General features: G+C 57.4%; 6 protein-coding genes across 6 annotated transcripts; 3 read left to right on the top strand and 3 right to left on the bottom strand.

Annotated features, from left to right (window-relative positions):
- Positions 1 to 16: 16 nt before the first annotated feature.
- On the bottom strand, positions 17 to 2,172 carry BXZ73DRAFT_87804 (epsilon DNA polymerase; the record flags this gene model as incomplete). The annotated part of the gene is made up of 11 exons (XM_048024721.1): positions 17 to 47; positions 104 to 237; positions 287 to 397; positions 454 to 761; positions 811 to 1,030; positions 1,085 to 1,270; positions 1,330 to 1,464; positions 1,519 to 1,669; positions 1,730 to 1,904; positions 1,955 to 2,093; positions 2,143 to 2,172. The coding sequence occupies 11 exons, from the start codon at positions 2,170 to 2,172 to the stop codon at positions 17 to 19; spliced, it is 1,620 nt and encodes a 539-aa protein (XP_047882312.1).
- Positions 2,173 to 2,651: 479 nt separating this feature from the next.
- On the top strand, positions 2,652 to 4,158 carry BXZ73DRAFT_87803 (UPF0183-domain-containing protein; the record flags this gene model as incomplete). The annotated part of the gene is made up of 8 exons (XM_048024720.1): positions 2,652 to 2,712; positions 2,770 to 3,278; positions 3,329 to 3,518; positions 3,572 to 3,660; positions 3,707 to 3,782; positions 3,836 to 3,867; positions 3,923 to 4,028; positions 4,085 to 4,158. The coding sequence occupies 8 exons, from the start codon at positions 2,652 to 2,654 to the stop codon at positions 4,156 to 4,158; spliced, it is 1,137 nt and encodes a 378-aa protein (XP_047882311.1).
- A 117-nt stretch (positions 4,159 to 4,275) lies between these two features.
- On the bottom strand, positions 4,276 to 5,280 carry BXZ73DRAFT_97526 (pyrimidine 5-nucleotidase; the record flags this gene model as incomplete). The annotated part of the gene is made up of 7 exons (XM_048027397.1): positions 4,276 to 4,355; positions 4,409 to 4,529; positions 4,582 to 4,698; positions 4,753 to 4,895; positions 4,956 to 5,066; positions 5,117 to 5,209; positions 5,259 to 5,280. The coding sequence occupies 7 exons, from the start codon at positions 5,278 to 5,280 to the stop codon at positions 4,276 to 4,278; spliced, it is 687 nt and encodes a 228-aa protein (XP_047882310.1).
- A 458-nt stretch (positions 5,281 to 5,738) lies between these two features.
- On the top strand, positions 5,739 to 6,501 carry BXZ73DRAFT_40418 (60S ribosomal protein L6; the record flags this gene model as incomplete). The annotated part of the gene is made up of 2 exons (XM_048018571.1): positions 5,739 to 6,203; positions 6,259 to 6,501. 2 exons carry the CDS (start codon positions 5,739 to 5,741, stop codon positions 6,499 to 6,501), a joined length of 708 nt encoding a protein of 235 aa, XP_047882309.1.
- Positions 6,502 to 8,309: 1,808 nt separating this feature from the next.
- BXZ73DRAFT_97524 (uncharacterized protein) lies at positions 8,310 to 8,971 on the bottom strand (the record flags this gene model as incomplete). Its single annotated transcript, XM_048027396.1, has 2 exons — positions 8,310 to 8,726; positions 8,846 to 8,971. 2 exons carry the CDS (start codon positions 8,969 to 8,971, stop codon positions 8,310 to 8,312), a joined length of 543 nt encoding a protein of 180 aa, XP_047882308.1.
- A 1,193-nt stretch (positions 8,972 to 10,164) lies between these two features.
- BXZ73DRAFT_74420 (CrcB-like protein-domain-containing protein) lies at positions 10,165 to 11,643 on the top strand (the record flags this gene model as incomplete). Its single annotated transcript, XM_048022020.1, has 3 exons — positions 10,165 to 10,568; positions 10,736 to 10,844; positions 11,026 to 11,643. 3 exons carry the CDS (start codon positions 10,165 to 10,167, stop codon positions 11,641 to 11,643), a joined length of 1,131 nt encoding a protein of 376 aa, XP_047882307.1.
- Between the last annotated feature and the right edge of the window lie 290 nt (positions 11,644 to 11,933).

Raw genomic sequence — 11,933 nt, 5'->3', positions numbered from 1 at the left:
GAGCGGTCTCATTGAACTAACTCTCATCCAAGTCAAATTCCAAAACACTAAATATAAAATATCTCAGGGAATCATACGATGTGGCCGTACACGAGTTACTCACCATTCTTCCGACTCTCGTCTTGCGGGGGCGTAAGCCGAAAACGTGAACGAGTTGCCCACAAAGCGCCCCGGGTTGAACACATGGCATCCCTCGTAAGTCATCTGGTATCGATCGTACTTGTCCGCGAGCACTACCTGTGGGTGGGTCAGAAACCAGGCAGCACCAGAATACGCGAAACCCTACAGCTGTGGGTAAGGGGTACAGTCGAAGGGAGTGGTCGTAGTCCGCAAGTGTGGGTTGAATGGAAGTCATCATGGGCATGAGATGACTCTGGTCTAAAACCGTCTGGACAAGCTGTCGGTGAGCGTTAGATTAGTGGAGCTCCGTACGTAGAGTGACTTCCAACTGACGTATCGTTTGAGGTCGTCGTTCTTGACATCCGGCTTGACTCCTACAAGATTGCGGAGCATCCTGGACATCAAGTCCTCCCTGAAAACCACGATTTCTTGATCGAAGAACTTAAATCGGCACGGATTGGTCGCGAACTGGACGTGTGATATCCGGTTTTTGAGTCGAGAGACAAACGAGGGTAAGATTGGCCGCCGCGGTAGAACCGAGTTGATCGTCACGTCCAGCGGCCCCGGAACAAGCAGAAAGCGCGTTGTTCCGTTGATGAGGGGGTACTCAGCGATTAGATCCGCGAGCGCGTCAAAGTTGTCTACGAGAGGGGTCAGTAGATTCCGAATCAACTCAAGGATAGATCCTACCTTGATACCTTCGAACCTCCCTCCCGTTCCCTTGGGGGATTCCTACGCTAGTGAAATTCCCGCATAGAACAACAACTTTTGGAATGAAACGTGTCTCCACGCAATGGTCGAACATCTTCCGCATGCCAAGAAGCGTCTCTGGCCGGTCTAACCAAACGTCGGACAGTACAAAGAAGCGTAGGTCAGGCAGCTCCAGCTGAATACGTGAAGCAAATTGTTTCTGCAAAAATCCATGAGCACCCCGTTGTCGTTACAATAATGGAAGAATGCCTACGTCCTCGAGCAGTGTTGTAGCACCTTTACCTAAGAAGTCGATATGACCAAATATTGACCGGGACGTCTCTCGGCTCTCGCATGGAGGGTGACCTATAGCGATCACAACGAACGTTGCGTCTTCTGTGTAATCACCCTCGACAAGAGCTAGGCAACCTTCCGTGAACAGGCCTTCACTTGGTTGGTCCTAACAGAAAGGTGGACGATAATCAGTGAAAACAACATAGAACCAAGCCGTGGGCGTACGAGATGAGAAAAATCAAGTTCCACAAAGCCCTCCTGGTCTTCGAGACACAGTTTGCCCTCCTTCGAATGTGTCAACATGCCGAAAAGTAAGAATCGCTCTCCTGCTCGCCCTAAAAGCTGCTTCGTCGACCTGATCTATCGTGGACTCTGCGTGAGCTGAGCTCCCGTCACTGAAGACAGATCAAGTACCGTGAGGAGATTCTCGCGATCCTTTGAAGGTAATGTGGATGGAGAGAAGTGGTCGTTACGCAAGACACACTGCTTGATTACGTTGAGTCTGTTACGCATTGCCGTCACCCTTGACTCGGCTGTACCAGAAGACGTTAGACTGCCCTGAGCTCTAGCAATGGCCGTGAGTTGTCTCAAAAAGACGGGGAAAAAATGAAAAAGTCAGACTAACCTCTCGAATGTGCTTCGTTCCGTTGACCAGTTCCACAAAGGCATGTCGTATGCATCAATTAGGAAAAAGTGGCTATCCGGGTCTAGTTGGGCGTGTCTCTGGTCTCCGTCATCGCCGTTCTGGAACGCATCATATACCCGGCTGAGGACGTCCAGCGAGACCTTCATTTGGGCGTCTAACAACATTTAGATGTACATAGCAGCGAATGAGAGCAGCAGCACTTGCCATCCTGTTTGTTGTACTCTTTCGCGAGCCACTCGACAGAGAATTCAACGTCCTCGAGAGCGATTTCATGGCGATCGAGAACATCTTCCAGGAATTCGAGGGACTCGGGTCCCAGAGAATGTCCGTATTTTCTAAACACCTGTGATCATGTCAGCAGGCTCGGCGAATTCTGCCAACTATTAAACGACCTTGATGATAACCTGTCTTCTGTCTGCCATCGTAGCCGCTGACACGCTGTTGACAGCAGAAAAGAGCTCCAAGTAATGGTGTTCTTGTTAGTGACTGACAAACGATCTGAGCATGATGAAGCAATTGATAATCACAGTGATCACGTTACCAATTTCCTATCCCGTGTGGGGAGCCCGTTATTTGGTGGTAACAGCACTAGTGGCAGAAGACGCGTCGGACTCCAACTGGTAGCCTCAACGTCGGATTCAAGACGCGCTTCGTGACCGTGACGTCTCGCGACGCGTCGACGGTCGGGTTTCCAAATTAGGCTCTCAGTACTCCCGCACGCGGCCCGACTGAGGAGGCTGCAGCGCCGCGCCACCAGCCTGGTCTCTCAGTTACGCTCTCTCATCCTGCTTCTCCGCAATCCGGCGCCCTTCTCGCCGATCACTCACCACTGACCTCTACACAAACTTCTCGCTTCTGGGTTTCAAGAAGAGGGCGACAGACGCACGCACGTCCTCCAGTGATGTTCTCGACTCTCGATATGGATGTAAGGCCGGGGTCAGGACTGGGTGCATTCGAGATAGGTGAGCAACGGTCAGCAAGCTGCATGAGCCGATTCCTCTATTCTAAAATGATGTCAGGAACATCACTTTGGAACGTGCTTGAGCTCCTTCGGGGGATGCAGCACTTCTTCCCTCAGGTAGACGTCAAGTACGACCCCGACACCCCCACAACACCCATCATCTTGCATATTCGGCCCCACCTCGATCTGCTCTTCTCTGGATACGAACAACGCTTGCACACGATATCCGTCAAGAAGCTGCACGATCCACACCCTCCGCTGACCCTCACGTACAAACACGCTGTGTTATCTTCGAACGAAGAAGTGTTACGCAAGGTTGGCGTGAGCCGAATGTTTGGGCCGACTTATCCCGGTGACGACCTACGATACCCTGGAATATCATTTGGCTTTGAGGAAGACGCGAGAACAGAGACTCTGAAGACACCTGCACAGGCAGATGTCCGCCAACAAGAGGTCAAGCGCATCATTATTTCCCAGAAGAGCGCAGATGGAGAGCAGCGTGACATGCTCGACGACGTTGCGGAGTGTGAAGCGATGGATGGAGAGCTGTCCCAAGCAGTGGTGAAGGTATGTCTCGGTCTTGTATCAATCGTTCGTGAGACCGATCCAAGACACAGATCCATGAAGGGGTAACTCTGCACTTCCACCCATCTGGGTCAGAGCCACTACGCGTGCTTCTAGGAATAAGCACCGCTCAGGACTTGACGTGCGACCTTGGCCCACCTTTGCGAATACATTACAAGGAGGATGATCGTATGACCATCCATGCGCGAGCCACCCAGGGCGACGCCCACGCCGATGGCGATTGTAAGTACATTCGTCCGAGATCCTACGAGTGCGGTGGCCGAGTGTTTGCACAGACTTCTACAATTATCAACAGCATGGGATCGACTTCCTTATCTCTGGCGCAACCCATGCTGTTAAGAAGGTCGTTTTGCATTCGAACGTGGTAGGTCGCTCTTCATTCGCCCTGGCTAGTCTCATCATAGTTATAGCCCGGAACACCGCTATTCCAACGTTATAAGCGATGTCCATGGGAAATAGAGGGATGGCCGGAAGACGATGAGGATGGTGAGTGATACTCATCCATTGCGCTTACACCCTGATGCTCAACTACAATGGAGAATTCCCCCCGCGAAGACGCTTCACTGACAGGGTGCGTGATCCTATCAACGGTTCGTGAGCATGAAACCTACAAATTTCTATCACAGGTGGAGGAGATCCAGCATTTCATCGCTCCCGGAGGAGCACCCCCGTCTATGATTTTGAATCGTACAGATGACGAGGACGGGCTTCAATTGCCGAGCGCAGCAACACGTAAATTACTCCTTTCTCTTGCCATCTCTTCGACTGATATACCCGTCTATTTCTAGGGTTGTTCGGATATGACGGCGTCATTCTGGAGGCCACGGAATCTGCTCAAGTCGTTGCGGTCATGATTTTCTAAGACTAATTTATATGAACTAAGCTCCAGGGTGTATCATTACGTCGGGTGCTCAAGACGCTCTATGTAGATCTGGTATAGATGCTGTGCGTGCGGCTTCTGCATCTTCTGTATGTACAATTACTGTTTGAAGAGTTCGGACCAGACAATCCGCAGCTCTTCAAGTTTGGAAATAGCAACAATACCCTCGTCAGCGTCTCCTGGATATCGCTACCAATCTCTTTACGCCTGCCTCCTTCCACAGCCTGCATACCACGTTCACAGAAATGAACGCAATGGCCCCATCCAAGTTGACGAGCAGCCTTGACGTTGTTACGGCTGTCATCAATGAAATAGCACTTTGAAGGGTCAGTCAATGCTGCTTTCTTCAATGCCTGCGCACGATTATGAGCCGACAAGTCTTTGTGCCGTAGGCTGTGCACTCACATCTGTGTAAAACTGCGATTCGGGCTTGCAGCTGAACTCGGGGTTCGAGTAATCGCAGAAGATGACATCTTCCACAAGGTCATCTATGCCAAGAATACGTAGGACCCGATTGGCGTGCTGTATAACTAATTGGAATCCATCGAGTGGCCGGAAGAGTACATATCGCCATACCGTGTAGTACGCGTTGGTCAGGCCCCAAACCCGAGCCTTGGTGCGATCTATGTCTTTCAGTAGCTGACGGAGTCCTGGGTTGGGCTTCAAAAGCTCTTCTAAAGGAAGCGACCCGTCGCACTTCTGGTCAAAGTCTAGTGGATCTGTGCGGAAACGTGTTCAGTTTTCCTGCATCGACTTCTTGAATGCGAGCGGTATATTACCTATCTGATGGTGCCGCACCAGCCCCCTGATAGCCAGGCCGTACTGGGAGTAGTACTCGTGGTGCAACTTCGACGCTTCTTCCTCCGGGAAACCCATTCCGACGAAGTACGCTGAGTGAATCGATCAGCAAAGACATTACAACAAGCTAAGGCGGAATTACCGTGGATGCGAACCCCCATTTCATGGGATATTCCCGCACTGGCAGAGTAGAGGGTGTTGTCTATGTCAAGCCACACCATACAACGCTCGTCCTCTGTGGACAAACGTCAGCTGCGAAACGCCTGCAAAACCGATTTCCTGACGTTCTGCTGGAGCGGCGGGCATCTTGGGGTATCAAGCACGCGTATGGGGGTGGTAGGCAAGCTGCAGTGAGGAGACAGCGGGCATATACTCGGTTTGTGAGTCACCGGTCGGATCCTCGATGTGCCACGACGTCAGAGATCGCGCTGGGACAAGCACTGCAGTCTATAGGCGCTCGATGCACCAAGCGCCTGCGTGCCATATCGGGCACAGTAGCCGCCGGCGCCCAGTCCGCAAGCCGTCCGCCGAGATCAACAAGGCCCGTAACATCCTCAAGACCCACCTCGACGCAGTGAGTACGATTTCATGCCGTCTGCAGGCTCAGATGGACGTGTTGGAGGTACTGGATGGCATATGGGATTTTTTGGCGGGAGAGTGGCAGTGGATTGGGATGGATGGCACAGCGACGAAACGGATGCACCCTACAACACCCTCGGTGAACCTCTCTGTTTCCTTCTCGCTCTTACACTCCCTCTGCACAGATGGCCCGCAGCAAGGATCTCGTCCCCGGCGTCGGCCGTCTCTCCCGCTCCGCCGTCTTCGCCCGCCGCGGCCTCTTCAAGGGCCAGAAAAAATCCGTCAAGCCCGCCGTGGCTGAGACCCCCGCGACGAAGGAGGTGACCGTCGGCGGCGAGAAGAACGGTTCGAAGCGCATCGTCCCCACCAAGAAGGCGCCCCGCTTCTACCCCGCGGAGGACGTCCGCCAACCCAAGAAGAGCCGCAAGTCCCCCAAGCCCACCAAGCTCCGTTCCTCCATCACCCCCGGCACTGTCCTCATCCTCCTCGCCGGCCGCTTCCGTGGAAAACGCGTCGTTTTCCTCAGTCAGCTCGCGAGCGGGCTTCTCCTTGTCACTGGCCCCTACAAGGTCAACGGTGTCCCCCTCCGGAGGGTGAACCAGGCATACGTTATTGCCACCACCACCAAGGTCAACCTCGGTGATTTCAAGGTACGCATGTGTCCGCAACCTGTAGCGTTTAGCAGAGTGCGAATCTCTTGTGCAGGTCGACGAGAAAATCAACGACGCGTACTTCGCGAAGTCTGCATCCAAGGGCCCCAAGTCTGCGGAGGAGGAGTTCTTCGCAGACGGCATGCCCAAGGAGAAGGCTGCCTTCCCCGAGTCGAAAGCGGCGGACCAGAAGACCGTTGACGCGGCCGTCATCGCTGCCGTGAAGAAGACGGAGAACCTTGCGAAGTACATGAAGGCGACGTTCGGTCTCTCGAAGGGCAGTTCCCACACCAGATGACCTTCTAAACGCATCAGAGGGTGTTCTCGGGGGTTGGGAATGGATTGTCGGATTTGTGGCGAGAGGGGTTCGGCAATCCATGCAGCTACTTATGACCTTATGCCCTGTAGCATGCCATCCATACGCACATCATATGCTATCGCTGGGCGTTGTAAAACTTCTGCTAACGTGGGATGCTGCTTGACTTGTGCACGCCTTTGGTGCTCAGCTAATAAAGTATGAATCGCACCCGTAGGCCAGGCTCTAGTATCCGGCGGGCGCCTCGAAAATCGACACGCTCACCGGCGCCTGTTTGTATCGGCAACTCGCACAATGCTTTCCACCAGGATAGCGTTGTCCCCATTACGTTCATCTCTCCGACCAGTACGAGCCACACCCCGACATGTCACTGGCCGGAGAACGTTTGTCTCCTCGACAGTACACCCACTCTCTGAGGGATTCCTTGACCTGGCCGCGGCGATTCCATATCCCGCAGGCTGGCCACCGTACGCGTCCACCATCATCCTGGTCACTGTCGCGACACGGCTCGTCTTCACAGTGCCGTTCTCCGTATGGGTATGCGCGTCACATTCGATGGTATCTTTCGCAGACTAACCCGACGCATCCAGGCGAAGAACAGGCAATGGCGGAAACAGCACATCGTGGGCGCCCAAATAGCCAGCGAGATGCCAGCAATGCAGAAGCAGGCGCAGCAGGACATGAAGAGGGAAGGGTTCCGCACGAACGAGAAGGACGCCGTCATCGCTGAGATCGTCAAGCGCACGAAACCCATAGTACGTCTCCCCTCTCCGTCCCCACCCGCGCGCCCCGCCCCCGTTCTGAGCCCCTCCCTCGTTCCCTCGCTTCCTTCCCTCGACGCAGGTCGCGGCGCGGTCCAAGGAGCTCGACAGGCAGCACCGCTGCGGCTCGCTGGGCACCACGGGCCTGATCCTGACGCAGGTGCCGCTCTTCGTCGCGACGACGGCGGCGCTCAACGCGGCGTCGGCGGCGCCGACGGTGCTCGACTCCGAGGCCGCGTTCTCGCTCGCGTCGCTCGCCGCGCCGGACGCGACGATGGTGCTCCCCGTGCTCTACGGGCTCGTCACGCTCGTGAACGTCGAGAGCGCGCGCTGGTTCCTCGCGCCCGCCGCGCTCGAGCGCGAGAAGAAGGTGGAAGCATGGACGGCGGCGCGCCGCGCGAAGGGCGAGGTCGTGCTGAAGCCGCAGACGCTGATGCGGAGCGCGCTGCGCGCGCTCGTCGTGCCCCGCATCCTCTTCGCCAGCCTCGTGCCCGGGGTGAGTGGTTATTTCCGCCGGGCGGCCGTCGTGGCTGACGGTTTTCCCCTTCGCCTGCGCGCGCAGAGCGTTGAACTGTACTGGTTGACGTCGGCGACGTTCGGGCTCTTCCAGTCCTGGCTTCTGGACTACCTGTACTTGCGCCGACCTGTTCCCACAGCGGCCGCAGCGGTGGCTGAGGACGCCAAAACGAAATGATGCCGCAGACCGGGAGACCAGTGCCCATCGTGTGAGTCCGTATCCTTGGCTTGGGAGGAGGTTCTGCTCGGATGACAATAAAGTGGTAATGGAAGAAGCCGTCACGCGTCCTAAAAGGACTCTGGTTTCCGGTGAAACATCCTTGATCTAATATGACGAGCGGGATTCCTCTCTGGCGTCGACCTGGACTGATGTCTTTTTCCTCATTAGACTCGTCGCTCTCCACGATGCATATGGGACGAGGGTGCGTACAGTACGAATACCCAAGACGGATGTAGAGTACACTACCTAGATGGAGCACGATATGATAAGCACACACTGGCAGTCCGACGGACTCAACAAACGGCCTTGATCTCCCTTCTCCCGCCGCTGTCCCTGCTGTCCACGTACCGGCCGATGCCCATGTGCCAGGCGACGCGGGGCACAAGGAGGCTGAACCCGGTGAGGAAAGTGATCCACAGGAGGCTACTCCAGGTGGCGACGCGCCAGCGGCTCTCGCCGAGGGCCCACCAGGTGATCGAGATGTGGACGACGTCGGCGAGGAGGAGCGGGGTGAGGAGCGCGCCGACGATCTTCTCCTGGAGGACGGGGTGCGCGCCGAGGTACTTGCGCGCGGCACCGAGGACGAAGAAGTTGATGAGCCCGAGCAGGCCGACGACGTGCGCGAGCTGGAGGATCGTGACCTGGGTCGCGGCCGTGAGCGGCTCGGGGGGCGCGACGCCCGCGGGCCAAGGGGCCTGGTTGTCGTGCGCCTGAAGTGGGTGCGATGCAGTGCGATGCGATGCGATGCGACGTCAAGCCACAGTCAGCGGGACTCGGGGCGGGGCGGGAGCGGGTGGTAGGGGTGGGGACGGGGGCGGGATGTACACACCTTTTTGGGATTCACGATCGCACCGAGGAAGCCCGAGACGGCGAGGAGGGGCTCGTAGAGGCCAAAGATGGCCCAGTAGGCCCATGGGAGCGCGTGAGGACATCGATGTGTGTCGCGATAGGGCATGTCGCGTCTGGAGGGGCGTGAAGGACCAGAGGTGGTGTATTAGAGCGAGGAAGAGCTGGGAGATGCGCGATGTGCAAAGGGCGAGGGGGAAGAGTGGAAAGAACTGGAGAGAGGGAGCGGGAGAGGGCGGGCTTAAAGCGAGGAGGGTTATCAAACGAGCGACTGGCGACGAGCGATGAGCGCGGGCGGGAGGGGAGGGCGGCTGGTCAACGGACGAGCGTGGCTTTCATAACGGACGGAGGAGGAAAAGAACAGGAGCGAGCCCGGCGCGGAACTGCCAGTGCCAGGCAAATGCCAGGGGCTCCGTCGATCTAGGTCGCAGCCACAGCGCTGGTGCCCCAAGGGCCGGCGGAATTCGTCCTCGACGCGCGCTCTGTGCCGTCTCCTGCGCGTGGGTCCGCGCTCGCTGGAGAAGCAGTGGTCTACAACATTGACGGTGAGGTGCGCGACGGGCACAGGTGGCTGGGCGCGGTGCTCGAGCCAAGGCGGGCGGACCGCGCGTTCGCCGCCGACGCGAGTCAGAAGCAGCCGCGCGCTCGCCAGCCTCGAGATGTTGATGACCGGCGAGCGCGGGGCCCGCCGCCGCCGGCTTGTTCTCCGACCCGGGAGCGCGGCCCCGAGCGGCGAGTGGGTGAATTCAATTACGGGTAGGCGCTAAAACCACAGCCTCCGCTCCCGGCCCTAAAGTCGCCAGTTTTTGAGTGCGCGCGAGCGACGTCCTTTCCTCCATCTTACATGTCGGTCCATTTCTTACCCAGGCAACCTATACGCTCCCAGACGTCGAGTTGCTAAATGGCAGGACCAAGAAGGAGTCTATAGACGAGGGGGCTATAATGCTTGTACTTTGGGTCCTTCGAGACTGTTTGTAGGTTACAAGCTTCGCTCTTCCTAACATCTCGTTCTGTATTCCAATCCATCATCTTTCGACCTGTATTACACTTCAGCTGTCAAAATGTCTGATGGACAAATCTAGCTGGTAGGAGCATGTAGCTGATGCAACACGTAGATGTGTCTCGACCATAGCCTGCTCAAAGCTTGGCGAGACTTGATAGGGCGTGACGTCAAATCACGGCTATTTTTGTGGACCTCACGAGACCCTGCGAATGGACTCGAGTGCATTCTTCTCCCACCATTCGATGATTCTTACGCCGAGGCTACTTTCCCCTCTGCGTTCACGCACACCGGTCTCCCTGATGCCTGGCGGCCTGCCATCGTCAGTCGTCGCGACCGGCGCCGAAAAGGCCTCGGGCGACTCTGAACACGACTCCAGGTCAAGATCCAGCTTAGAACGCATCAAGTCCCACCACTCTCACCACCTCCACAACGCGGATGTTCAAAGCTCCTCAGAAGTCCCGGATGTTGGTGCCATCCTTGCACGACATTCTTCTGTCGACGATGCCCGTTCCTTGGCGTCCATTGACCGGCCTCCCTCCGAGGACGAAAAGTTGCCTGCAGCCAAGATTTACAAACCGCTATCCTTCCCCGTCCTCGCCCTGTTCTTTCCCGCCTCCATTCTTGGCGTTCTTGCCCGGCTGGGGCTGGAGGCTATCACGACGTACGATGGAAGCGCTATCTTCCACTTGCATACGTCCAAGCTGTGGGTGCTTGGTTATGGGTTTTGCTCTCGAGCTGAAAGAGCCGTTGGGTAACTTGTGAGTCTTTTCCATCCGTGCGCGACGCCGCCGGCATTCCTGCGCCATCAATTGCGGCGTTGAACACCTCCTCTTCCTCTTGGCTGTCACAGCTATGGACCGTTGTACACAGCGATCACCACTGGGTTCTGCGGATCCCTGACCACGTTCTCCGGATGGCAGCTCGACGTGTTCGAGTCCTGGACAACAGCACCGGCTCCCACCGCGACTGGTTTCGAGATGTGAGTCGCAGTCTCTCCAGTCAATCACACCCCCGAGCTCACAGCACCCGACCTCGGACCAACCTGCCAATCCTCCATCCTACACTGCTATCCGCACGCTCACACTGCTATCCACACTCTCACACTGCTATCCGCACTCTTGCACCCCCTCGCACCCCCGTACACCCTGTTCGCCCCGTAGGCGATCGACGGCATCGGCCAAAGCGTCTTCACCCTCGCCATCTCCCTCTCCGCGGTCACCTTCGGCGCACACCTCGCCTCGCTCGTCCGCCCGCGCGTCCCCGCGCTCCGCACGCCCCCACGCTGGGCCCGCTACGCCCTCTCCGCGCTCGCCGTGCTCACCTACGCCGCCGCCTTCCCCGCGTACTTCCTTCTCCCCGCGCACGTCCGCGCGCAGGCGACCGCCGCGCTCCTCTTCGCCCCGCCCGGCGCGCTCGCCCGCTACGCGCTCTCGCTCGCGCTCAACCCGCGCCTCACGCTCTTCCCGCTCGGCACGTTCGCCGCGAACGCGCTCGGCACCGCCGCGCTCGGCGCGCTCCAGCTCGCGCAGAGCGTGCGCGTCCCCGGCCCGCCGTCCCCGGCCGCGTGCGCGCTCCTCAAGGGCCTCGGCGACGGCTTCTGCGGCTGCCTGACGACGGTGAGCACGTTCGCGGTCGAGGTGCGCGCGCTCGACGCGCGCCGGGCGTGGCTCTACGTCGGCCTCAGCTGGTTCGTCGCCCAGGCGCTCCTCGCGGTCATCCTCGGCTCCGCGATCGGGTCGGGGAACGTCGCGAGGGCGCCCACTTGCGTGTACCCGTAGTCGCGTCGCGCGCGCACATACGTAGAGTCCTTGGTGTTTCCCGCACACGTACTCACCATCAGATCCCCAGCACGTATATCACAATGGTCTCGAGGCCTCATCGCTACTCTTACGTACCTACGCATACCTAGCATCGTCTTGTACAACAATCTATGGCGGGCGCCCTGCGCAGAACTGTTGCGATCGCATCCGTGCGATATCGAATGCTGCGAAGCGGATCGGTGGCTCACAAGGACGCGCCAAAACGACGTGGTGTTTCGAGTGTGTTTTATTTGTTCGAGAGTGCCGGA

Source organism: Epithele typhae, assembly GCF_022376455.1.
Source record: "Epithele typhae strain CBS 203.58 chromosome Unknown BXZ73scaffold_4, whole genome shotgun sequence".
Classification (NCBI taxonomy): domain Eukaryota; kingdom Fungi; phylum Basidiomycota; class Agaricomycetes; order Polyporales; family Epitheliaceae; genus Epithele; species Epithele typhae.
The sequence above is the reverse complement of the archived record's forward strand: the minus strand, read 5'-3'. Positions and strand labels throughout refer to the sequence as shown.